Raw genomic sequence first — 27,636 nt, 5'->3', positions numbered from 1 at the left:
TTGGACACAATACTCCAGCTGAGGCCTCACCTGTGCCAAGAAGAGTGGGACAATTACCTTCCTTATGTATGACACATATGACACGCCTGTTATGACACGCCCAGAATATTAGCCTTTTTCTCAACTGCATCACATTGTTGACTCATATTCAATTTGTGATCCACAAGACCCCCCAGATCCTTTTCAGAAGTACTACCACCTAGCCAATTAGTCCCCATTTTGTAGTTGTGTGTTTCATTTTTCCTCTCCAAATGAAGTACTTTGTGCTTGCCTTTCTTGAATTTCATCTAGTTAATCCAGACCAATTATATAATTTGTCAAAGTAGTGCTGAATTCTAATCCTGTCTTCCAAAGATCTTGCAGCCCCTCCCAGTTTGGTGTCATCTGCAAATTCAATAAGTTTGCTTTCCACTCTATTATCCAAGTCATTAATGAAAATATTGACTAGCACCGGACCCAAGACTGACTCCAATAGATACACCATCTCAGTTTAACACTTAACCACTGATAAGTACCCTCTGAGTGCAGTCTTTCATCCGGCTGTGCACCTACCTTATAGTAATTTCATCTAGACCACACTTCCTTAGTCTGCTTATGAGAATGTAATAGGGGACTGTGACAGAAGCCTTACTAAAATCAAGATACATCATGTTTACTGCTTCTCACCTATCCACTAGGCCAGTGACCCTGTCAAAAATGGAAACCAGGTTGGTTTGGCATGATTTGTTCTTGACAAATCCATGCTGGCTATTCCTTATAACCCTGTTTATCCTCTAGGTGCTTACAAATTGATTGTTTAATAATTTGTTCCAGTATCTTTCCAGATATTTAAGTTAGGCTGACTGATCTATAATTTCCCAGGTCTTCTTTGTTACCTTTCTTAAAGATAGGTCCTATATTTGTTCTCCAGTCCTCTGTGACTTCACCTGGCCTCCAGGAGTTCACAAAGATAATTATAATGGTTCCAAAGTTGATTCAGCAACTTTAAACTTTTATTTTTGCCTATTTTGTCTTGCGTTCCTTCCCCCTTGTTAACATTAAACTGTGCTGAGTATCTGGTCACCATTAACATTTTTAGTGAAAACTAAAGCAAAATAGGCATTAAACACATCAGCCTTCTTGATGCCATCTGTTGTCAGCGTTGCTATCTGCTAAGTAGAGAACCTACATTTCTCTTGCTCCTAATATATTTAACAAACATCTTACTGCCTTTTATGTCACTTGCTAAGTATAAATTATTTTGTAGTGTAGCCTTTCGATTTTGTTCCTGCAAGCTTGTGCTCTTCTTTGGTACTCTTCCTTTGCAATTTGTACAGGTTTTCACATTTTGTAGAATTTTTTTATTTTTATTTTCAAGTAACTAAATAGCTCCTGATGGAGTCAGATTGGCCTCTTGCTATTCTTGCTAACTTTCCCTAACATCGAAATAGTTGTATGCAGTGTAGTTGTAGCAGTGTTGGTTCCAGGATATTAGAGAGACAAGGTGGATGAGGTAATATATTTTATTGCACCAACTGCTGTTGGTGAAAGAAACAAGCTTTTGAGCCACCCAGAGTCTTTTTCAGCAGATGTGCCTTGAATATTGTCCCTTTGAAAAACTGCCACCTTTCCTGAATTCTTTTATCTCTAAGCCTTTCTTCCTTTGGCACCTTACCTACCAGTTCTCTGAGTTTGTTAAAGTCTATTTTTCTAAAGTCCATTGTTCTTTTTCTGCTGCTCTCACTCCTTCCTTTACTTAGAATCATGAAATCCATCATTTCACGGTCACTTTCACCCAAATTGCCTTCCATCTTCAGATTCACTACAATTCCGCCCTGTTGCCTAACCACAGAGCCAGGAAAGGACTAGATATGGTAGCATGGAAACATCCATCCTACAGATCACAGCATAGTAAGCCAGCTACAATCAACAGCAAATTCTTTAATGCACTCAGTGTACAAGGAACGTGCAGAAGGTGCTGGCTTTGAAGCAAGAATATGCTGATTTATTATCATGTCACAGAAGGAGAGTAGGAGCACAAGAAAATGACAAGCATCCATCATTCCTTCTTGGATGTGTTGCTGTCCCAAATGATTTTAGTTAGCCCTGGGAGGTAAAGCTAGATATCAGATTTAAAATTGACACAGAAGATATGTAAGTGGGACCTCTGAATCAGTGTAGTGGAATCTGAATAATCCTCCTCAGTTAACACACATTATGTCTATCATAGTGAGTCCAGAAGTGAAGCTTAAAATTAAGAGATAGTTTCTAGCTAAAACTAAACCTAAAGGTAGAGTACAGATTAGCAGTCCAAAGTGTGTAGTTTTGGAGCTCCACAGATTAACAACTGTTTCACCCAAGAAGGAGTGTAAGAGGAGACTAGTGCTCTCGTTGTAACAAAACCATACTGATGCTTTTGGGGAGAGACTAACACTGCAGTGCGCCTCACCAAAATTAAAATTAGAGTGGAAATTATTCATTACAGTTTTCATGCAGCGCTGGAGAATTTCAATTCTAATGTGACCTGAACAGGAATTAGATCAAAAGTCTAGATGTGGGTTTATACAAGAAATTACAAAGCCCACATCATGTGACAATGGCAAAGAATCACAGAGTCATGTTCTTTTAACACTGAACAAGACATTTTTATTAGAATAAGAAAAAAAACGGAGATCCTCCCTATCTCTCTGATTCACTACAAAGCTTATTCCTAGACTAAGAGTTGCTAAAATTTTTCATAGCCATATAATAAGATTTTATAGTGAATCCTCCCTTTAAATTCACAACCACAAGTACTATCTCCCCTTTGCAATTGTGTAACAGTCTTGTGGCAACTACAGCAATAGCTGACAGAGAAGAGAAATAGTAGAAAAAATGTCATGTATTTTCAGCTTCTTTTAATGCAATTTAGCAGTCAAGAACAAGATAGAGACACCTGCACCAGGTGACCATCACCAAGTGACGCTGGTTCTGACCACAGGGCAGGGGCTCAGGCGGGTGGTGATGCTGGCTCTGGCCATGGGCCTGGGGCTCGGGCGGGTGGTGACAGTGGCTATGGCCACGGGCTTGGGGCTCAGGCAGGGGTGATGGTGGCTATGGCCACGGGGCAGGGGCTAGGGTGGGTGGTGATGCTGGGTCTGGCCACGGGGCAGGGGTTCGGGCGGGTGGTGATGCTGGGTCTGAGAAGGGGCAGGGGCTCGGGCGGGTGGTGATGCTGGGTCTGGCCACGGGCCTGGGGCTCAGGTGGGTGGTGATGCTGGGTCTGAGAAGGGGCAGGGGCTCGGGCGGGTGGTGATGCTGGGTCTGGCCACGGGCCTGGGGCTCAGGTGGGTGGTGATGCTGGGTCTGAGAAGGGGCAGGGGCTCAGGTGGGTGGTGATGCTGGCTCTGGCCATGAGGCAGTGTGGCCTGGCAGGGGCTGTACTCATATCAACTTATTTAGTTCCCTGTCTAAAAGCAAAGTGGGACGTGGGCTGGGACATACGGGGAGAGGAGAAGTTGAAGACATTAGACCTTCTAAGACTCTGGGTTTCCTGGGAGACTCCTGCAGTTGGGCTTCCTCTCTAGGCCTCTCAATCAGATGCCTGCCTCTCTCATTGCTACTGGCAGGCAGTGACTTCTTCTGTCACATGGCAACTTGAAAAGCAGCACTAAAGGGTGATGCCCCCATCTGCCTCCACTGGGTGGCTGCCAATGGGATGGACTGAGTGATGGCTGCCCCTCCAGGATCTTACCAGGCCGAGGCTCACTAGGTCCCATATCGGGCTGCCCTTCCTTGTCCATTAGTGTAACAGGTAATTACACCTCTCGCAGGACACCATTCAGTGACTCTGCCTCACTCACATGAAGGGGAGCGGCTTTAGGGAACCACAGAGCGACTGATTTTGGAGACAGCAACCCCAGCAAAGTCCCTGCAGCAGGAAAAACACATACTGGGGGAGGAAACAGGGAGAGCCGTCCCTACTGGTGGGAGTGGGTTTCTGCAAATCAGCAATTCCAAGCAGGTCAGCTGGGGTGCAACAGGAGTGGCTTGAGGGGAAATGGTGGTCACTCAGAGCAGAGATGGCACAGCAGGAGGGCAAGGGGAAGCTAACTACTATTCTAACCACAGAGGAAATGTGAAGGAAATGTGGGAATGCAAAAGACTTGCTGAGACTGAAATTTTTCTGGGACACTTTTGTTCATGCCCTGATTTTTGCATGGAAGAAGTTAAAAGCCACACAAGATCTTTGAATATCCCACATAGCTGCATAGCGTCTTGGTTTTATGTCTCACCTGGCAACACAGACATATTTTTGAGGTGTATAATTGCGATCCAGTTTTGTTGTGTTTTGAGCAAGCCACAACTCCCACTCTAAAGCTGGCCAGGTTCAGGAGTGGACATGATGCTGAGCTTCCTCCTCAGCACTTTTGAATGACTTCCATTGTAAGGAAAAAGATTATGAATGAGATGAAGAGGTAGAAACATCTGAGGATAGATAGATAGTAGTGTATTCTGAACTCTGGTGGGTTATAACCGGCATTCTTTCTGCTGTTTATGTAAAAGAGCGCAAGCATATTCTCAAAATGTGTGAATTAATATACTAGTTATTTGCATGAAGCCTCTAGATTTCTGGACCTTCAGCATTAACAGTTATGTGTGTTGATGGAAGAGGGCAGAGGTGGTACAGGCTGTAGGCTCCAAAATGGCTGAGCTGAGCTCTCAGGCCAGTGCAAAAGGGTGGCTCACAGCAGTGCCTCCTCAAGAGCGGCTGACAGGAAAGATGGTGCATCCAAAGCCCTGCCTATACTAACACACCTGGGAGTGAGGGTATGGAGTGATGTGAGGGTTGTGCACGTAGTCCTGAATGAAAAACAACTATCAATAAAGGTTGTAAACAGTTTAAGAAAGACAGACATGAAAAACGGATTGAAAAAAGGCTAAGCATCATGGCAAGTCTTCAGTGGGAGCCTTCACATTCCTATGTGACATCTGTTTGTGACCTTGCTCCCTACAGATCAGACTATACACTGACGAGAACACAGGAGATGCCAAGATAGCATAGTTGGATACAACGGAGACACACCATGTGCAGTGAGGTGAAAGTCTTGGGAGAACAAGAGCACTGCTTTCATTCTGAGTTTAGTTTCAGAGAGACAGAATGAAGACAGGAGAAGAGATTAGCCATGACTGATGAGTTGATTATATGTCACCCCCTTTATTGAGTAATATGAGCACCTAGGATGTGATACCGTTCCATGGCTGGTCTCTGCAATGCAACTGACTACTCAGGGCTGGTCTACACTGAGGGGGAAATCGATCTAAGATACGCAACTTCAGCTATGTGAATAGCGTAGCTGAAGTTGAAGTATCTTAGATCGAGTTACCTACCGTCCTCATGGCGTGGGATCGACGTCCACGTCTCCCCGTCGACTCCGCTACCGCCGTTCGCGTTGGTGGAGTTCTGGAGTCGACAGGAGCTCGTTCGGGGATCGATATATCGTGTCTAGATGAGACGTGATATATCGATCCCCGAGAAATCGATTGCTCCCCGCTGATACGGCTGGTAGTGAAGACGTAGCCTCAGACTGACACCTAAAAAGTGAGGAACAATATTTGGAATTAAAAATAAAGTTACCATCACCCTTCAATGTGTTTGCAAGTGGCTCCCAAATACAGCTGGGCAAAATGTTTCTACCCAAACGGGTGTTTTTTGGAACAAAAATGCAGCTTCTTTGATACCAAACATTTTGTGAATTCATGCAGATTTTGCTGAATTGATTTGGTCAAAAGAAACCCTTAAAAATCAGAAATGTTTTGATTTGATGTTTTCTAAACAAAAGGTTTAAATTTGTTGTTTCATATTTTTCTTAAATTGTATTTTGAAAAATTAAAAAATGTTTATAAAGCTCAAAGTCTACACAAAACATTCTTCTTCTTCTTCTTCTTATTTAAATATCTGTTTGCGACACCAGGCATGTACTCGGGTGGCTAGCTCTCCCTGCCGCTTGGCTGCCACAGCTACAGCTAACCACTGCTCTGATTAGTGCACTAGCCAAGCTAGTGTGGGTATATTGCCTCAAGCTGGAATGGAATTTGTAGCTCCAGCTCAAAGTGTAGATATACTGTTTTCATTTCCGGGATCAGGACTGTTCTAAATCTCTCTCTCTTTGCTTTATTGCAGGATTTTCCAGACCACAGTTGCCAAAAGTCTTTATTATTATAATAATAATAATTAATAATAAACCATTTAATCTCTACTGAGTTCTATGACACAGAAATCTAAAGTGTCACATAGTAAGTCAGTGGCCCAGCCAGAACTAGAAGCCAGCAGTCCCAACAGTGCCCTGCTCTAACTACTACAGAGCACTTCCTCTTCAAATTCCCAGTCATAATATTTATAGGAGATTTATTCACATAGCTAGTAAGACAACAAATATTTCTATATATATCCATGTCTTATATGAATGACAATCATGCTCTGAGTCAAGTTTGCCAAACAATACTTTGCCAAAAATGTCTTGACCTAAGAAAGAGGAGGAGGCTGCTACATGTGCAGATAAGACCCTATATAAGTGCCCCTAGGATGAATCTGCCTTGTCCTTGCACAGAAAGCTTCAAGGTAAGTGTATGGAGGGATCTGAGCTTGCAGAGAGGAGAAAGTACCCCTGCATTCCACACATCCCACTGCATTCTTGCTGCTGCTAGCACTCATTTCCAGGAGGGATTGTCTCTTTCATCAAGGCTTTTAAATCCATTTTTTGAGTCATCTATACATTTTCAATCTCCAGTTTATCACTGGAGTTTCATGCAGCAATGAGAAAGGAATTTCTATTTCTATTTTAGAATATTGACCAGTTTCCAGCCTGCATACTATCCATCTGGTATCACGAAAGAGGTAAGATCCTGATTTACTAATTCCCAGGGGATGGTGAGTACCCTCTAGGGGGGATTTCTATATAGCTCAGTAGGCAGTCATTGTATCCCCTAATATCTATGCCCATTGTGTAAATGCACTGTATATTGTTCCTGGGCTCTGTTGCCCATGACAGGCAGATCTCCAAAGTGGCTGGACTTGAAGCCACTCACCACTAATGCTGAGTCAGCAAGTGCCCTCTCTGAAATCCCTCTCCTGAATACACACATCACAACATAATTGTACACAGAGAGCTTCAACACCCCAGCTCATAAGTCCCTAATAAAGCAGGACAGAGTGGCCCAACAGAGGAGACCCACTAGAGGACAGAATCTAATTACTTGTCCATAGAATAAATCTATTCTTTTAATGAGCATGCATCCAGAATTTGCTTTTCCCCCACACTCCAATCATAACTGACAATTATTGTGCCCCATCTGAAAGAAACACACATTTCTCTGGTAAATGCTAATCGAGATTTCATCTCTTACTGCGCAGAGTAGCTTAGTGAGTGGCACTTAAGGCATGGCTACGCTTGCAGATGTAGAGCGGTTTGAGTTAAACTAGCCTTCGGAGAGTGCAGTAGGGAAAGCGCTGCAGTCTGTCCACACTGACAGCTTCAAGCACACTGGCGTGGCCACATTTGCGGCTCTTGCAGTGGCATTGGGAGCTGTGTATTATGGGCAGCTATCCCAGCATGCAAGTGACAGCAATGTGCTTTTCAAATGGGGTGGGGTATGACAGGGAGTGTGTTGTGTGTATGTGGGGGGAGAGAGAGTGGGTTTTTGGGGGGCTGAGAGTATGTCAGCATGCTGTCTTGTAAGTTCAGACAGCAGCAGATCCCCTTCCCCCTCCCCCGCCTCTCTCTCTCACACACAGCATTACACACTAATGGTTGCTTTGTCTCTGAGCAGACAAGCATGCCGACTGTCAGAAACGGAGCTTTGAAAGGGCATATCCGCATTCCTGCAGCAATTCAAAAACAATGACAAGAGTGGCCACTTGACTTAAGGGGATTATGGGATGTTTCCAGAGCCAATCAGCGTGCAGTAATACAACACCCCGTTCACACTGGCGCCACGGCGCTCCAGCAGAGGTGCAGCAAGCGTTATTCCACTCGCTGAGGTGGAGTACCAGCAGCGCTGTAGGTGCGGAATCAGAGTGCTCTACATGCCTTCCCAGTGTGGACAGGTAGTGAGCTAGTGTGCTTTATTGCACACTAACTTGCAAGTGTAGCCAAGCCCTGAGATACCATGTGTGAAAATGCCCTCAGAAGAGGGTTTCAGGCAGTGTTTAAGGCAGCTGGTGGCCCTTTCACACTGATTCCTTGACCAGTCTGACCCAGTAGCATAGCTGGGGGGGAGCAGGGGGAGTGGCCGCTGCCCCACTGAGCCCAAGTGGTGCCTTTATAATTTTTTGGCACCTTTTTAACTTTTATTCTGAATGTGAGGGGGCGGGCTGACATATCGCTGCGGGGCTTGTATTCACTGGGAGGTGCTCTGGGTCTTTGGCAGCACTTCAGCGGCAGGTCCTTCAGTGCCGCTGAAGACCTGGAGCGAGTGAGGGACCTGCTGCCGAAGTGCCCAGCGAATACATGGAGCGAGTGAGGGACCTGCCACCAAAGTGCCCACTGAAGACCCGGAGCGCCACCCGATGAATACAAGTGCCACAGTGGGTGCTGCCTTTTTTATGTCCACCCTCCCCCTCTTGCCAAGTTCACTCCACCTGGCTATACCACTGGTCTGACAGTGCCACTAATGAACCAGATAGTTCTTATATAGTTAAGTAAGGAAACTGTAAAAGGAATAATGGCAAATAAAGGCATATTGATAATATTTGGTTAACTGGAGTGGGAGAGACAGACAGACAGACAGACAGAGCTTAAATTACATGAGAACCCAGTGCTTAATTCTCTAATGCCGGAAAATTCTTTATCAAAAGCACTGACAGTAGTAGCCTCCCTTTTGCATCTTTTCCCATATCCACACTCCTGCTCCCTTTCCCCCAATGCCCTTCCATTGTAAGCACACGACACAGCCTAAAATGTAGCCAGAAGAGAGGATGTAAGAGGGCTTTCATAATTCCTAATATGTTTTTGGCTCTTCCTGGTCCCTCATGTAGGGATCTGTTTATGCTATTCCTATCAACAAATGCAGTGGACAGTGGAGTTCATCCCCATGTAACTGCATGGCCCCTAATTATAGAGATCTAAACCGGCAAGATGAAAAAGGGGTGGGAATGAAAAGTGTGGTAAAATGAAGCCCCATATAAGTTTCTGGGTCTAAAGTGAGTCAGAGAGCCTCTCACCCAGCTCTGGGGTTTCTTTCATTCCAGGTCCTGAATCAAAAATGTAACATATTTTCTCCCCATCAGAGCTCACTGCTTAGCTGCCCTAGATAAACTGCAGCCATGTCGTCGGATGCTGAGATGGCCGTTTTTGGGGTGGCAGCTCCTTTCCTCCGAAAGTCGGAGAAGGAGAGAATTGAGGACCAGAACAAGCCTTTTGATGCTAAGACATCAGTCTTTGTGGCGCATCCCAAGGAATCCTTTGTGAAAAGCGTAATCCAGAGCAGGGAAGGAGGGAAGGTCACGGTCAAGACTGAAAAAGGAGAAGTGAGTAAAAACAAGGAGTAAGGAACAATATTTTGTTCCTCCTCTGTTCTTAGCTGATAGAAATGGGTCTCTTCTTTCCCTCCAGACTTTGACTGTTAAGGAAGATCAAGTCTTCTCCATGAACCCTCCCAAATATGATAAAATCGAGGACATGGCGATGATGACCCATCTCCATGAACCTGGTGTCCTGTATAACCTCAAAGAGCGTTATGCAGCCTGGATGATCTATGTAAGTACAGGCTGAAGTCTTTCCTGGACTTCCAAACCAACAGCTACACTAAATCATGTGGAAGCCAATCACATTATCTCTCTTTCTTTCAGACCTACTCGGGTCTCTTCTGTGTTACTGTCAACCCCTACAAGTGGCTGCCTGTGTACAACCCAGAAGTTGTGGCTGCCTACAGGGGCAAAAAGCGTCAAGAGGCTCCTCCCCACATCTTCTCCATCTCTGACAACGCCTATCAGTTTATGTTAACTGGTGAGTGGCTCAACTCCTGAAAAGTGATTACAGAATGAAAATTTCTTATGAGGAATCACAATCTTCTTTCCGGGAAGTATGACATGCAGCTAACGACACCCAAAACATTCAGAACTAGCAATGTGCAAACATGAATTTGTTCAAAGACAAACTAAACCTGACCCAAACATTAGCCCAGCTCTCAGAGAACCCAAAGCAAACCTTTTTGGAAGTTCACAAGCATGTGGTTAATGGAAAAAGTACAGAATGTCCACATCTGCTTCTGCACATTTTGGCTCTACCTGGACCCAAAGAAGAACTGTCAAAAATCAGGACACTCTTACTCTCAGGAAGTCTGATTCTTCCTGACTTTGCATCTTACGTGTCATTTACACTTGTGCAAAGTGGTGCATCAGAATTCTCCACTCTCCTACACCTTGCACAGTAATTCGCACACACTTTGCACTCTTCTTGCACTGATGCTCTGCAGATGGTTATAAATTGAGGATCAAGTCATTATTCTGTATAACTCTTTACTGTCCAGAGAGATAAGTAGCTTTATCAGATTTCTGTAAGAGGGAATTCTGTGAAAGGGAAGTGGGTATAAGTATCCTGTGATGGCTCTATTGAGCTGCATGAGCTTATATTTATTATTTACTATGGCTAGGATTTTCAGAGAGGCCTAAAGGAGTTAGATGCCCAATTCGTATGGATTTTTAGTTAGTTGCCTGATGTCCTGAGGCCCCTTTGCAAATCCCAGCACTTATTTGTTTCACTCAGTTTTCAGTGAGTTCAATGTTACTCAGTAACTCTTTTTAAAGTCTCTTTCATTCTGTCTCTTTCGCAGATCGGGAGAATCAGTCCATCCTCATCACGTATGTATATTTCCCTGCTCTGGTTTTTGTTGGCTTTGCTGTGCGCTGCAGGAAGAAACTTTTTGGTTATGTGTTCTCTGCTTCTCTGTTTGATTTGCAGCGGAGAATCCGGTGCTGGAAAGACTGTGAACACCAAGCGTGTCATCCAGTACTTTGCAACAATTGCAGTTTCTGGGGAGAAAAAGAAGGAAGAGCCAGGCAAAATGCAAGTGAGTTGGTCACTAGAGATGGGATTAATGTTCTGTTCTGAAACTGCCACGTGGTTTAAAACAACCTTAATTTGATGATAATTGTTACTTTGTAGGGGACCCTTGAAGATCAAATCATCAGCGCCAACCCCCTGCTGGAGGCCTTTGGGAATGCCAAGACCGTGAGGAATGACAACTCCTCTCGTTTTGTAAGTTTTTCTTTTGCCAAAATTGCTCCTAGTCACAAGTGCAATGATGGGCCACTTATGTTCCCATCATTAGACTGTGACAATATAAATCTTGGCTGAGGTTCAAACCTGCTGAAGAGACCCCCAGGGCAGCTTTGCAAATCCTACTTTTGGAATCTGCTGCTGAGGGTTTTAAATGAAATGACCTTTTTCCTTTAAAGGGTAAATTCATCAGAATCCACTTTGGTACCACAGGGAAACTGGCTTCTGCTGACATTGAAACATGTAAGGGATCTCCTTTTATGGGTCACAATTCCTTGTCTCTCTTTCTTTCTCATTGTGTTTTCTTGTCACTAATTGTACTTTACGTGCCTTGCAAGATCTGCTGGAGAAATCTAGAGTCACATTCCAGCTCAAGGCGGAAAGAAGCTACCACATATTTTATCAGATCACATCCAACAAAAAGCCAGAACTAATTGGTAAGAAACGTTTTAACTCTTTTGGTGGAACTGGTCACTGATGAACTCAGGAATATGGTCAATTAAATTATACCTATGTATATTCTATGCTTATTTTCAGAGATGCTCCTGATTACCACCAACCCATATGACTACCCCTTTGTGAGTCAAGGTGAGATCACTGTAGCCAGCATCGATGACCAGGAAGAGCTGATTGCCACAGATGTAAGTAACACATGAGAATTATTGTGTGGAGTGTTAACTTTACTAGAGAAGTTATTTACATTACTGATTCTTTTGACAGAGCGCCATTGACATTTTGGGTTTCAGTACTGAGGAAAAAACAGCCATTTACAAGCTGACAGGGGCAGTCATGCATTATGGGAACCTGAAATTCAAGCAGAAGCAGCGTGAAGAGCAGGCAGAGCCAGATGGCACAGAAGGTATTGGCAAAATCTGTATCTAAACTCTCAAGCAATAACTCAGGGCCAGATTTACAGATACGTTCTGGATGTTTCATGCAATTGTGGTATTGCAAAAGGGGATAGCTCAGTGGTTTGAGTATTGGCTTACTAAACCGAAGATTGGGAGTTCAATCCTTAAGGGGACCTCTTAGGGATCTGGGGCAAAAATCAGTACTTGGCCCTGCTAGTGAAGGCAGAGGGCTGGATTTGATGACCTTTCAGGGTCCCTTCCAGCTCTATGAGATAGGTATATCTCCATATAATTAACGTTAATTTGGTTTAAGCACATACTTCAGTTGAGTTCCGACCTGCTTTGCATCACTAGAATGCACATGAGAGCCAGAGTTTGCTAGTGAATCTGTCCCTATGGCTGCTGCTATATTAGACACTGATTTGCCACTCCGTCATCAGTTTTACATTGATGTAAGTCCACTAATGTCAGTGGTATTGCCCTGGTGTAAAGCTAAAGTAATGCAGTGAAGAATCCATCCAAAGTCTCTGCCAACAGTGATGAAGAAAGTGAGAAGCAAAGGGCCCCATTTTACATAGCCTGGCACCTAGTCCCTCACTTGGTGAAGGGGGATTTGATAGCAGCCTTCAATTTCCTGAAGCAAGGTTCCAAGGAGGATGGAACTAGGCTGTTCTCAGTGGTGGCCAATGACAGGACAAGGAGCAATGGTCTCAAGTTGCAGTGGGGGAGGTCTAGGTTGGCTATTAGGAAAGACTATTTCACTAAGAGGGTGGTGAAGCACTGGAATGGGTTACCTAGGGAGGTGGTGGAATCTCCATCCTTAGAGGTTTTTAAGGCCTGGTTTGACAAAGCCCTGGCTGGGATGATTGAGTTGGTGATTGGTCCTGCTTTGAGCAGGGGGTTGGACTAGATGACCTCCTGAGGTCTCTTCCAACCCTAATCTTCTATGATTCTATGATTCTGTGATTATGCCTTGCAAAGTGTGTATAAAATGTTGCTTCCAGGATATGTAAGCAGAGAATTCTGAACTAGTAGGGTGTTACATCCAGTTTGAACTTACTTTGTATGAGGTGGCAGGCAGTGAAGAATGAGACCCTTAGGCACTGACTCTGAGCTTTACTTGGGCTGAGCCTCGCAGCTCTCAGGAAGGGCAAGGGTGGCAGTGCATCATCTCTGCAGTCCCTGGGATTCTGCAGCTTGCTGGGGCCAACCCTGCTGACTAACATAAGCTATTGTGGCTAGAGAGCTGCTGTAATGTATGCTCAACTATACCAGCCCCCAAGGGCTGTTTTCTCAGGTGAGGAGATCTACAATCCTGCAGCAGTCCTGCCATAATCCCTTTGTCAGGAGCATTGCTGGGATGCCCCATAGCTTATGGGCTGCAAGGGGAGCACTGAAGAGCTATTCCAGCTGCTTCCAAGGAAGTCTCTTATGCTGAGGATGTTTCCCAGTGCCTGAAACTGTCTGGGTTATGGCATTTTATTCCAGTAGAGATGGTGTAAAGGCACAGCAGCTGAGACCAGAATTGAGACCCTAGTGTTTGAGACCCTTCCGTTAGATACAAAAGATAGAAGCCACTTGTTGTCTCTTAAGAGTGAGAGGTCTGTGCTCTGCCCAGGATTCTGATCTTCCTCTCTCTAGGACAGTGGTTCCCAAACTTTAAAAACTTGTGAGCTCCTTTCACTAAAATGTGAAATCTTGTGAGCCCCCTCCTAAAAATGAATATTTCCAGGGATTTAAGTTTAAATCTCCTCAGTGTGATGCTAACAACCCACGAACTAGAAAATGAGAAGTTTAACTCACCTCTCACTGAATCAAAACAGCACTCCAGAGAAAATGATTTAATATTGAATTACTGAGGCGCCTTAAAGCTGATACATTGACTACAATGTGGTTCTGGCTTGTTTGGCATGCAAACAGCTTTTCTTCTGCCACCAGGGCCATCCCTAGGGGGTGCCCCATGAGGGAAAAATTAGCCTGGACCACCCCTCATGTACAGCGTGGCCTCCGGCTCACTCTGCCCCTCATGCCAGCTAACTTCCTGCCACCTGTGCACCTGGGGTCCCAGCTGCCTCCCTGCCTGTCACAGGGCTCAGGTTGCGGGCCCTGCGCTGGGGTCTGGGCTGCCGGCTCCATCTGCCTGGCCCTGTGCTGCACTGGGCTCGGGCTGCCAGTGCCTCTGCTGACCAGGGCTCAGCTGCTCACTCAGCGCTCCACCGGGCTTGAGCTGTCTGCTCTGGAACTGGGTCCCACCTGCTGCCTCCCATGCCTGGGGTCCTCTGGCCGCCATTAAGGAAATTTTTCAGGTGAACCCCCTGTAACACTGCGCGAATCCCCTGGGTTCACAAACCCCACTTTGGGAACCACGGCTGTAGGATGTATGTCTCTGGAAGGGAATGTAGGAGTGGTTCTATAAATAGATATTATTTCAAAATCAGTTGTTCACTCTGTCAAAAGCTAACTGCTCTTTACAGAGTGAAAACGCTTCACCTTCTTAAGAAGATTAGGATCTAAGGGCAAATGCAAACAGAACTAAAGAAAACAGTTGTAAGAAAACATGACCAGTATAGACCTGGTCATGATATATTCAATAAAGGCATTACATGCTGTTATTAATAATAAAATCATTTAAGTAATTTCAGCCAACACTGGAGACTGTAGGAGCTGAAGTCAATGGAACTGCACAGGTTTAGGTCAAGCCAATGTTTGGCTATTAGCCCATTTCCTTCTGATCATTCAGAAATCAGAATCCCTAGACAAGCTGCACAGTAAAGTGGTAAAGAAAGAACTTCAAAGCCATCTTTCCATTCTGTCTGTCTATCTGCTTCTTTCTCCTTAAAAATTGTTTTTATTTGGCCCTTATGAGGTATTTGTGAACAAATTCTTACAATCACTTGATGTACAGACCCTCTCAGTCAAATGCAAAACAATTCATCAAGAAATCAAGGAAGCTCTAAACTCCATAATTACTGGAGTTATTAATAAATGTGGTAGTAGGTAAAACACAAACAGATCTCATTGCTCTTTTCTAGTCATTATAAAAGACATCAAAGCCTATCTTTGAGTTTCTAATTCATTCCTCTCCCTGTTTAGTGGCTGACAAAGCAGCCTACCTGATGAATCTGAACTCAGCTGACCTGCTCAAAGCCCTGTGTTACCCCCGAGTCAAGGTTGGGAATGAATATGTGACCAAAGGTCAAACCGTGCAGCAGGTAACAACTGGTGATCTAGAACTCCTGGTTTGAATTAACACACCCAGGTTTCTTCCTCTGCTTTGTATGGTAACTCCAGTCCCTCTCCCACTGGTTTAGGTGCACAATTCAGTGGGTGCTCTGGCAAAGGCGGTCTATGAGAAGATGTTCTTGTGGATGGTTGTTCGTATCAACCAGCAGCTGGATACCAAGCAGCCCAGACAGTACTTCATTGGTGTCCTGGACATTGCTGGCTTTGAGATCTTCGATGTAAGAAGCAGGGATTTGACAGCAGGTTCCTGGAAGGGACACTCAAGGGTTATGAGAACTTTGAAGGGTTTTTTAACATTATATATTTTTTATTTAAATAATTTCCTGGAAAAGCCTGACTTTTCTGCAGAATCAGGTGTCTCTTGATCTTCCACTAAGGCAGCATGACCCTCTAATGGCTTCATTTTTGATAGACTTGTGTGGTACATGTAGAAATGACAACTGCATTGAAAGTGCCTTCAAATTGTTAACAGGTGGTGCCTAAAAGAAACGTAATGATTGTGTACCTAACTCAATTTTTTACATCTTTATGGCACCTGGAGGGCAGCTTGTTAACTCCCAGGCAGGCTTGGGGCTGAGGGTTGGGAAATGTCTGAGTAGGCCAGAGAGCTCAGAAGGAGTTGGCCAGGCTCAGACCCAAATGCCTGATCAAAGATCAGGGCCAAGAGTTGAGAAATGCCTGAGTAGGCTTGGGTCCCAGAGCACAGAAATACCTGGACATGCCTGGGCCTGATACTGCATAATTGAGAATAGAATTCCCAAAACATCTGGCTGGCTCTAGAGAGAAGAATTCAGAAAGTCTCCCAGGATTTGCTAAGCAATGGTAGCATTGCTCTCCATACTTTAGCTTTTTCACATACACAATTAAAATAATCAATTTCTTTGCATTTTTATAGTTCAACAGCCTGGAGCAGCTGTGCATCAACTTCACCAACGAGAAACTGCAACAGTTTTTCAACCACCACATGTTCGTGTTGGAGCAGGAAGAGTACAAGAAGGAAGGAATCGAATGGACATTCATTGACTTTGGGATGGATCTGGCTGCCTGCATTGAGCTCATTGAGAAGGTATCTTTTCAATTCAAATGCCTTATATATTCAAGAATTCTTTAATTACTGTGGATTGCATTGAATTTTAGACGGGTTTTCCATGCTCAGGCCCATAAATATCTTGACCCATAATGTTTTAATTTTTTAGTCTGAAATATTAAGAAGACCACACAGAGCTTTATGACAACAGTCCTGCACTCTCTTTCCAAGAGTGGAAAGATGGCATCGTTTATCTTTAGCAGGATTCTTTTCAGAGTCCTGGACACAGATTTAATTTTAAAGCACAACCGGAAAGCCCCACTATCACAACTTAAAGAGATAGTATCCTGGAAGTTAAATTTCTCTACTTTTTGTCAATAGAACACATCATTCTTTTCAAGAAAAACAGAAGTAATTCCTGAAAAGGATGTAAATTTTTCTGTCTTGATGTGATTATTGTGGGAACTTTATGCCAATTTTATGTGTTGAAAGGTCTGCTTCTGTTGTCAATAGGACAGCTAACCTGCTGGGAACTCAATTTTCATGCTGAAATATGTACTGAGTATTTTGATGTCTTTCTTCACAGATACTGTAACCATTTTTGACAAGCTGAATGTTTGTAATGCACATGCATTATTAATCATCATTATTATTTGTAGTGCAGGAGCTCCTAGGTCACTAACTAGGACCCTGTTGTGCTAGGTACCATATACCTTATATACATAAGGTTAAATCAGCCTGGGCCAATACAGATGATCTTTCATTTCTATAGCCTCTTTGGATGTGAAGATGAGGATTTTGTCCGTGTTTCCACATTTTGGAAGATTCTTTTTGATTTTCAGGTCGTTAAAGAACCATATTAACCTCTTACTATTCTTCCTGTCTTTCTTTTGCATTGGGATAGTTTACAGTTGTGCCTTTACGTTGTCTCTTTGAGAAACTGCCAGCTCTCCTGAACTCCTTTATCTCTTAGATTTTCTTCCCATGGGACCTCTTCTGCCACTTCTCTGAGTCTCTTAAAGTCTGCTTTGCTGAAGTCCATTATCCTTATTCTGCTGCTCTCGCTCATTCCTTTCCTTAGAATCATGAAATCTATCATCTCATGCTCACTGTCACCCAAATGGCCTTCCACCTTCAGATTAGCTACCAATTCTTCCCTGTTGGCCAGAACCAAGTCTAAAATGGCTGTCCCTGTGGTTACTTCCTCCACTTTCTAGAACCAAAAGTTGTACGCAGCACATTCCTAGCAGGGCCGGCTCCAGCTTTTTTGCAGCCTGAAGCTGTGAAGAAAAAAAAAAAGAAAAAAAGAAAAACCAATTGACCTGCCACCGAAGAGGAAGGACTTGCTGCCGAATTGCCGCCGAAGACTGTAGCAGAGCAATTGGGCTGCCGCCGAAGAGGAAGCAAGGCACTGAAGGACCCACCTCCGAATTACCACTGCAGACCCGGACGTGCTGCCCCAACAATGGAAGGAGTGCCACCTCTTTCTACTGGCTGCCCCAGGCACCTGCTTCCTTCACTGGTGCCTGAAGCCAGCCCTGATTCCTAGAACTTACTGGGCATTTTGTTCTCATTACTACCAGGTCTTGTGTTTTGGTTATTTCTGTTTTTTCTTCTAGAAATGCCTCATTCACCTCATCTTCCTGATTTAGGGATCTATAGTTGACCTCATACCATGACATTATCTCTATTTTTACCCCTCCCCCTTTTTTTTTTTACCAGACACTCTCAGTTGGTCTGCCTCCCACCTACTTCTGGACCTCAGAACAAATGGATATATTCTTGTCAGCACCTTCTCCCTTTTCCCCCGCCTATCCATCCTGAATAAGCTGTATCCTTCTGTATCAATATTCCAGTCAGATTTGTCCCTCCAAGCCTCTGTGATTCCAATTAAGTCATAATTTAGTTATTTTATTTTTCACATCCCTTCTAGCATAAATAAAATTAATTTTCATGAGCCATTAATGTATCTAGGGTTGATTGAAAAAATCAGATGAATAATTTATTCAGCAAATATTCATTTTTCAAATGAAGGAGGGCTGTCTCTCCCTGGCAGCTGGAGCCATGGAGCTGGGGAAAGAACTCTTTCGCCAGCTGCCACAGACTTGCACATCCCAGATTCCCCAACCCCCTCTTCTAACCCCACTGGCCCCCTCCCACCTAGCCCCTATTCCCCTCAGGGCCACCACCTCACCTTACATGTGTGTCTTTTCTAGGGTTGAGGCACCTTATTAGTGGAGCCATGCCCACACGGCTCCACTAATCAGGTGGGTGGCCCTTCATTCTTTTGTGTGCAACCGCCCAGGCGCGCACTTTAGGGGAACTATCCACAAACCACTTGAATGGAGCTTGCAGACCACTGGTGGTCCATGGACCACAGTTTGAGAACCTCTGTGCTAGAGCATATTGTTTAGAGAAATATCCAATCTTGATTAAAAAATTAACCATGCTGGAGAATTCACCACGACTCATGGTAAATTATTCTAATGGTTAATTACCCTCACTCTTAAAAAAATTACACCTTATTTCCACTCTGAATTTGTCTAGCTTCAAATTCCAGCCATTTGATAGTGTTATACCTTTCTATGCTAGACTGAAGAGCCCATTATTAAATATTTGTTTCCCATGTGGATACATACAGACTGTAATCACATCACTCCTCACCTTCTCATTGTTAAGTTAAGAAGATTGACCTCCTTGAGTCTATTACTGTAAGGCAGGTTTTCTAATCCTTTAATCATTCTCATGGCTCTTCTCTGAACCCTCTCCAGTTTATCAACATCCTTCTTGAATTGTGGGCTCCAGAACTAGGTGCAGTATTCCAGCAGCAATTCTAAGCAATCTCTGGGCAGTTCTGCCAAATACAGAAGTAAAATAACCTCTCTACTACTGCTCAAGATTCCCCTGTTTATGCAGCCCAGGATCGCATTAGCTCTTTTGGCCACAGCATTGAACTGGAAGCTCATGTTCAACTGATTATCCACCATGGCTCCCAAATCTTTTTCCGAGTTGCTGCTTCGTGGGATAGAGTCCTCCATCCTGTAAGTGTGGCCCACATTCTTTGTTCCCAGATGGATACATTTACATTTAGCCATATTAAAATGCATAGTGTTCGCTTGAGCCCAGCTTACCATGTGATCAAGCTCACTCAGTGTCAGTGACCTGTCATCTTCATTACATACCATTTCCTCAATTTTTGTGTCATCTGCGAACATTATCAGTAATGATTTTATGGTTTCTTTCAGGTCATTGATAAAAACGTTAAATAGTGTTGGGCCAAGAACTAATCCCTGTGGGTTCCCATTAGAAACATACCCATTCAATGATGATTCTCCATGTACATTTAGTTTTTGAGACTTATCGGCTTAGCCAGCTTTTAATCCACTTACCATGTGCCATGTTAATTTTATATCTTTCTAGTTTTGTAATCAGAATGTGATGAGTATGAAACCAAATGCCTTACAGAAATATAAGTATATTACATCAACACTATTACCTGTCCTCTACAGCACTAGTAATATCCTCTTTTTAACTAGACCAAGAGATGGTCACGTTGTTGCATCCAGAAAATCCTCATGTAATCTCTCTCTCTCTTCTCCTATCCCCTTTCTTATCTGTTGCTGTTTCTTTCAGCCAATGGGTATTTTCTCCATCCTGGAAGAGGAGTGCATGTTCCCCAAGGCAACTGATGCATCTTTCAAAAACAAGCTCTATGACCAGCATCTTGGCAAGTCCAACAACTTCCAGAAGCCCAAGCCTGCCAAAGGAAAGGCTGAGGCCCACTTCGCCCTGGTGCACTATGCTGGCACTGTGGACTACAACATCACTGGCTGGCTCGAGAAGAACAAAGATCCCCTGAATGAAACTGTCATTGGGCTGTACCAGAAATCATCAATGAAAACACTGGCTTTGCTCTTTGCCACATATGGTGGAGATGCAGGTAATTTCTGTAAAATCAGTATTTTAATTGAGTCACAATAAACTGATTCCTCTAGAATCCCTACCAGTTCTAATCTAGCAGCACACTGTAGAGAGTGAAAATCACCTTCTGCCTGTGGCTTGGTCTTATTAACAAGGAAGTAAAAAATCAGATCAAGTGTAGCTCAAGCCTCCTCCTTAGTATTGTCAAGAGTGTGCAGTGCACACCCTAGATCCTCTTTCTCCAGACAGCCACTCCTACCTCCCTTACAAATGGGTGTGATAATAGGGCTGCCAAGCAATTAAAAAATTAAAAGTGATTAATTGCATGATTAAAAAGTTAATCATAATTAATAGCACGATTAATCACACTGCTAAACAATAACGGGATACTATTTATTTAAATATTTTTTGATGTTTTCTACATTTCCAAATACATTGGTTTCGATTATAACACAGAATACAAAGTGTACGGTGTTCACTTTATATTTATTTTTGAGTGCAACAGCTATCTTTAGAAATCTCATATTAGTATCTGCTTTGCATTTTGTCAAATTTGCAGTGTAAATGTTCTTAAAATGAACAACATGTGCTGGGTCATCATCTGAAACTGCTATAACATGAAATATATGGCAGAATGTGGGTAAAACAGAGCAGAGGACATACAGTTCTCCCCCAAGGAGTTCAGTCACAAATTTAATTGGTGCATTATTTTTTTAATGAGCATCATCAGCATGGAAACATGTCCTCTGGAATGGTGGCCCAAGCATGAAGGGGCATGAAGGGGCATAATCGTTTAGCATATCTGACATGTAAATACCTTGCAATGCCAGCTACAAAAGTGCCATGCGAATGCCTGTTCTCACTTTCTGGTGTCATTGTAAATAAGAAGAGGGCAGCATTATCTCCTGTAAATGTAAACAAACTTGTTTGTCTTAGCAATTGGCTGAACAAGAAGTAGGACTGAATGGACTTGTAGGCACTGAACTTTTACATTGTTTTGTTTCTGACTGCAGTTATCTAACAAAAAAATCTACATTTGTAAGTTGCACTTTCATGACAAGGAGATTGCACTACTGTACTTATATGAGGTGAATTGAAAAACATAATTCCTTTGGTTTATCATTTTTACAGTGCAAATGTTTGTAATCAAAATAATATACACTGATTTCAATTACAACACAGAATACATTATATGTGAAAATGTAGAAAAAAATCCAAAATATTTAATAACTTTCAATTGGTATTCTATTGTTTAACACTGCGATTAAAGCTGTGATTAATCACGATTAATTTTTTTAATTGAGATTAATTTTTTTGTAAATTGCGTGAGTTAATTGGGATTAATGGACAGCCCTAATAATGAGCTATCTGCTGTAGCAGAAACCATTCGTTCCTTCTCAGCATGATCAATGTTTACGAATAGGGTTGGCTGTTACAGGCAAACAGAACCAGCCTATGAGAGTAACTGTTCAAACCTCAAAGTGTGTCCTTTTAATTTTGTCCTTTTTGTGTGTGATTCAGAAGCTGGTGGTGGTGGCAAGAAGGGAGGCAAGAAGAAGGGTTCTTCTTTCCAGACCGTCTCTGCTCTTTTCAGGGTGCAGTACATTGTTCATTATTGTGTTCTCTGTGATGGGGGTTGAAAATTCCCTTTACAGCTAAAAAGTCTATTTTCCCAGTGGTCTCAGTTGTGAACTTTTTAAGTCAAAAAGCCTCTTTCAGTTGCTCTTAAAGGGCCTAGTCCAAAGCCCATCGAAATCAGTGGAAAGACACCCATCTTTGGATGATGTCTAAAGTACCTGGGCCTTTACACAGGATTAAACCAAGAGGGCTAAATTTGCTCCCTACTGTGGTCACTATGTACTAGCATTAGCAGGTCTGGCTATCCGCCTTAGGCTGGCTGCCTGCTGAGCATGGGAGGATGTGCAGAAGGAGTACAGCCAGCACACTGATTCCAAGACTACCTGCCTGCTAGCAACTGGCACAGGGGATATGACAGAGGGAAAGCGGCATGGTCCAGCTAAGGTCTGGAAGCCAGAACAGGCTCTTGGTGTTATGGGCAGTAGGCACATCTTAGAACTGCCCAGGGATTGCTTAGAACTGTGTCTCGGGGCAAAAATGCAGCCTCCCTCCTGATTTGTGCCTAGTGCAGCAGCGTCAGATCTGAGGAGGTGGCTCATAGTAACTCCATTTCTGTTCCATGGCAGAGTTACTCTGAATATACCTAGGTGTAATGGAAAGCAGAGTCTGTCCTTTTGTCTCCTTTCCCACGATGAAGATGTCAGAAACAATTATGTCAAACCAAACTAGTCTTGAGACACCCCCACCCGCCGAGATACTGGTATAGGATTTAATATTTCCCTTCCTGCTTTCTTCGCTTTCTTTGGAAATTGTTACAGTGTCATGTGCAGCCTTCCACTCAGCTCTGGATTTCAGGAATGCTAATGGCCCATACTGCCTACATTTAAAACACCTGAAAACACAGAAGTGTGTCATTTGTTAGCCTCTTCTGCCACTGCATCTGCCCCCATCCTCTCTCATGCCCTCTGCATTTTCCAATGTAATCAACAGAAAGAAACACCTTGTTCAGAATGATGGCCTGACGTTTGCAGATAATCATCTTTGAAATTTTCTCTTTTGGTTTCCATAACAGCCCTTTTGGCCATTTCCCATTAGTTTCTGGTCCTGTCTTTTCCAGCTTGCTCAAGTAGTGCCACCTTCAGAGTTTTATATCTCACTTTAATGACCGTGTTCAAGACCCAAAAAGAGAGGGCACCTTAGGTTAGAATGACCCCTGCTGGGAAGTTTTGCAAGCTAGTCTGTCTACATTGGTAATGGGTTTACTGCGTCTTTCGATGAGGATACAGATGTAACACTGGTTAACCTAAACCTTTGCTTATGGTCTCACAGGAGAATTTAAATAAGCTGATGAGCAATCTGAGAAGCACTCATCCTCACTTTGTGCGATGCATCATTCCCAATGAAACCAAGACACCCGGTAAGAAGTGTCAGTGTACAGAGATCTCAGTGAGATGCAGCCATTCCTTCTGGGCTGCACAATGAGGTAGTAATTCATGCTGTAATTTATTAAGGTGCCATGGAACATGAACTCGTACTACACCAGCTAAGGTGTAACGGCGTGCTGGAAGGGATCAGAATTTGCAGGAAAGGTTTCCCCAGCAGAGTCATTTACGCAGACTTTAAACAGAGGTCAGACTCCTCCAATCCCTGTTCCGTTTGCTGTCTGTTGAGTAACCTGTATTTTCTAACTGCGTTAACTATTGTAGTAACTCCAGAACCCAGCACATGCTGTGTGTATAGAAGAAATTTAGAACCAAACTGGTGCAGTCCAAAAAGCAGCAAAAATGCCACACTTTTCCTGTGTTGGGGATAGGGAAGGGGCTGGGTGAGCAGTGGAATGGCCATGCCAGATGACTATGTAGCCCTTTAAATACCATAAAGCTGAGTTTCATGATGGATCTGTTTGTGGGACCTCAGAATCATGGGCTCCATGGGAGGACAAAGGCAGTGACAGAGACATGGCCAGTGTGGCCAAGAATTCTATGGCCCACTGAGCCACAGCTGTGGATAGTGTAGGTGCAGTGGGACATGGCTACTACTAATTCTCATGGGCTGTATTAGTTTGATTGCACTGATACACTGTTTCCTGTCTCGGGTTTGTTTCTCTCCACATACATGCTTGCATAGTTCCCAACACACAAGGTTCTTTATTTGGGGATGTGACTTCTACCCTTGGAGATGGAGAACCATATCAGCCTGATATCCCTGGAGACCAATCTCATCTAAGCATTGAGAATAGTTAATATAAATACATTGCAAGCAGTCATAGTGCAAGCTTTTTCACTTTGCCCTGAAAATGTGCTTCCTTCTGACCTGGAATGTCATCTCAAAGCATGAGAAGGAAATTCATTCTTCACAGCTCCATTCACTCCTTGATTCTACTGTGGAAAATCCTAACAATGGGGCCCGTTAGTGCCACATGTAATTATGGTTTCAGCAGTGTAAGTATCTTCATAGTCTATTTTCTCCCACAGATATAGGATTTTAAATGCAAGCGCTGTTCCAGAAGGACAGTTCATGGACAGCAAAAAGGCTTCTGAGAAACTACTTGGATCCATTGATATTGATCAGACTCAGTATAAATTTGGTCACACCAAGGTACAAACACTCTTTGATTCAAGCACCGTCTATTTGTATTCTGTACAGAATGAAAGTGATTGTCTGTAACGTTCTCTTCCTCAAGGTGTTCTTCAAAGCAGGACTGCTGGGTCTTCTAGAGGAGATGAGAGATGATAAACTGGCAGAGATTATGACCCGCACACAAGCCAGGTGTCGTGGCTTCCTGATGAGAGTGGAGTTCAAGAAAATGATGGAAAGAAGGTAGCAACGTACTGTATGTCTGCTAGGTCTGTGTCACCCCACAGAGGTGAAATGAACAGAATTGGAGGGGTGGACTCAGTCTAACTTAGATCTCACTAAATCACTGTGTCAAGGTGTGAGCGCTTGGGAATAGCGCTGGGTGAAAATTTTCAGACAAATAGTTCATTTGCTGAAAAATGCGGTTTCAGGTTGACCAAAGCTAGTCACAAAATTGCTGATAGTTTAGTCCCAAAAACTGAGTCTAGAGTCACAAGGAAACTTAAATGCTATATAGACAACCAGAGGAGAAGGTAGAAACACAGCACCACCCCTACCTTCCCCTCTGGTCTGGGGAATCTAGCCTTTCTTTTTCTTTGCTTTTATTAAATGAAAGTTTAAAAAAGCCTGAACTCAAAACAAAAGGTTTTATTCAATCTGATTGAAATTTTCCAACTTTTTCAATCCACTGAAAATTCAGAAAAACTTTAATTTTGATTCAACCCAAACTGATTTTTTTTTTAATTTTATTTTTCGGAACTGCCAGTGAACGAAAAAATCAGTTATTTGCATAGCTCTATCTGGGAGTGTAGACGGATATAACTGGTATACCAAGGAGCAAGAAGAAGGCGTAATAAAGTGTGTGTTAGACTAGAGGTGGCCAGCTTTAACTTACACCTTCCAGTTGGGTACCTTTATGCTAAACTCTCTTTGGCTCCTCAGCATGTGAGTTACACCAGTTCAGAGTCCCTTAGGCTCCAAAACACTCATCAGAGGGAGTGGGTCAATTACAGATATGATGTGTAAAGAGGGAGCGAAAGTTCATCCCGGTTTGTGAGCATGAGTCTACAGAGAACAGACATTAGTTCAACATGCACATTGAGGAAACTGACAGTGGAGTTTTACTCTCCGTAGACGTTCTAAGGCTCAAGCAGGTCCAGAGTCTGTAACCCTCAGAATAGTACTTTTTCATGTGAGTGGCCCTGTTTGAACTCAAATGAGGCTACTTGGCTGAATAAGTGCTACTCACAATTAGTAGCATTGCAGTATCTGGCCTTTGGAATTTGGCCCATAACATTGGAATTTCAACTCTGAATTTGGCCCATACATTGACCATATATTCTGATTACATTACAGAGAGTCTGTCTTCTGTATCCAATACAACGTTCGCTCATTCATGAATGTCAAGCACTGGCCCTGGATGAAGCTGTACTTCAAGATCAAGCCCTTGCTGAAGAGTGCTGAAGCTGAGAAGGAGATGGCTAACATGAAGGAAGAGTTTGAGAAAACGAAGGAAGAGCTTGCTAAGTCTGAGGCAAAAAGAAAAGAACTGGAGGAAAAAATGGTGACCCTGCTACAAGAGAAAAACGACCTGCAGCTCCAAGTGCAGTCTGTGAGTATCACCAGTGCATTTGACCGTAATTGCACAGTAGAAAGGTCCAAGCTGAAAGTTCCAAATGCAACTTTCCCATGAAGCATCCCATTAATAGCACTGGGTTCAGTGTTTGGCCAAAATAAAATATTCTCTGCGTTTAAAATATAAAGTACCGGTGTATAAATAAATAAATAACAATACTCCCAGCCACGTATGACAGGTTATGCCCTAAAACAAGATGAGAGCAAGCAAACTCGGAGAAACAAAGTTACGCTCTTTAAATACTCCTGCCTCATCCATGGCAACTTAGGCAACATCTACAGTACAAACTATGGCTGGTGGCCTGTAGGGTACATGTGGCTACCCACAGCAGTGAAAAGCAGGCTACGGCTACATTGCAGTGTGCAGCTACGTGTATTGTTTAAGGCTCTGGCAGAGAGTAGACAGCAGGAAAGTGTTTCAGCTGCCTCTCCCCTGCCAGAGCCTTTCCCCGCTGGTGGAGTCTTTCCATGTGGGGAAAGCAGAGAACAGCAGTGTAGGCAGAGGAGCCCGACTTGGGCAAGCAGAGAGCCATGTATGTGTGTGAGTACACACCCACACCCTTCAGGCATGTCTGTACTCTACTTGCCTAAAACTGGCCTCACCGTCTACATTGCTATTTGTTACCCATGCTAGTGGCTACCTGGATGAGTGCACTCCACAGAGCCAAAAGAAGTGTGCAGTGGAGACATACCCTTACTGTGACAATCTCAATGTATTCACATGCCATGATGAATTCACACATCTGCTGTACTATTTATATTTAGTGTGCCACTGATGTTACCATTCAGGGCTGGATTAAGGCAGTTCAGGGCCCTACACAGACCACGACACAGGGCCTTCTGTGGCTCTACCCTGACATCCCCACCCCATAATGTGGTCTCCACACACAAAAGCACTTAGAGTAGCAGAGGCAGGGAGGCTACTCCCTGGGGGCAGGGTCTCTGTTGCCCATCAGAGCAGCAGGTCTTCGAGCTCATACCTCATAGAGAGGAACTGGGCAATTATGCCCTCTCAGACTTTTGTTTTAGGCTGTCTGCAAACTCCTTCAGTTGACACTGCATCAGATAAACTGAGGTCACATTTTTAACCTGTTCTTCATAACCATGAGGGCTACAAAGTTCTTTGAAGGATTAGGCCTTAGTTTTAACACTATGTAGATGCAAAAGCTAGACCCTGAAAATGGATCTGCCCCCAGGGAGCTTCACTGACTTCAGAGGAACTCTGTGTGGGTGCAGAGTCCACCCATGTGGATTCCTATAAAGTCATGGGTTTAATGAGAGTAGATCCATTTGCAGGATTTAGCCTCAAATTTGATCTTCAAAGTAAAGCCATACTTGAGGCACTAAAAATATTTGCCAAATATGTCAACTGGTAAGGGATGCTTCATTTATGGTGAGATATTTGAAAAATATACATTCTTCATATTTAAATTGTGTTGAAGACACAGAACTTTTAAGCCAAATGTTTGTTTTCTTAAAGAGTATTTATGAGTCACTGATAATATGAGTTAAAAATAGAAGTGTCATCCCAACAGATGCGGTAAAAATCATTATGATACAAAAACCA

The 27,636-nt window shown here is 43.4% G+C and overlaps 1 protein-coding gene across 1 annotated transcript in view; it reads left to right on the top strand.

Moving 5' to 3' along the window:
* The first annotated feature begins 9,268 nt into the window (after positions 1-9,268).
* Positions 9,269-27,636, top strand: part of LOC127032616 (myosin heavy chain, skeletal muscle, adult-like) — a 37,613-nt gene continuing 19,245 nt past the window's right edge. The window contains exons 1-20 of the mRNA XM_050919903.1: positions 9,269-9,487; positions 9,573-9,716; positions 9,809-9,965; positions 10,792-10,819; positions 10,920-11,028; positions 11,124-11,216; positions 11,417-11,480; positions 11,576-11,674; positions 11,775-11,878; positions 11,958-12,096; positions 15,182-15,300; positions 15,400-15,549; positions 16,227-16,397; positions 19,992-20,298; positions 21,801-21,874; positions 23,187-23,274; positions 23,369-23,486; positions 24,332-24,455; positions 24,541-24,677; positions 25,791-26,046. Of these exons, the coding sequence (XP_050775860.1) occupies positions 9,284-9,487; positions 9,573-9,716; positions 9,809-9,965; positions 10,792-10,819; positions 10,920-11,028; positions 11,124-11,216; positions 11,417-11,480; positions 11,576-11,674; positions 11,775-11,878; positions 11,958-12,096; positions 15,182-15,300; positions 15,400-15,549; positions 16,227-16,397; positions 19,992-20,298; positions 21,801-21,874; positions 23,187-23,274; positions 23,369-23,486; positions 24,332-24,455; positions 24,541-24,677; positions 25,791-26,046 (2,685 nt within the window). The 5' untranslated portion in view covers positions 9,269-9,283. The remainder of the gene's footprint in view (positions 9,488-9,572; positions 9,717-9,808; positions 9,966-10,791; positions 10,820-10,919; positions 11,029-11,123; positions 11,217-11,416; positions 11,481-11,575; positions 11,675-11,774; positions 11,879-11,957; positions 12,097-15,181; positions 15,301-15,399; positions 15,550-16,226; positions 16,398-19,991; positions 20,299-21,800; positions 21,875-23,186; positions 23,275-23,368; positions 23,487-24,331; positions 24,456-24,540; positions 24,678-25,790; positions 26,047-27,636) is intronic.

This window comes from Gopherus flavomarginatus, chromosome 12 (assembly GCF_025201925.1).
Source record: "Gopherus flavomarginatus isolate rGopFla2 chromosome 12, rGopFla2.mat.asm, whole genome shotgun sequence".
Taxonomy (NCBI): Eukaryota; Metazoa; Chordata; order Testudines; family Testudinidae; genus Gopherus; species Gopherus flavomarginatus.
This window is presented reverse-complemented; position numbering and strand designations above follow the sequence as displayed.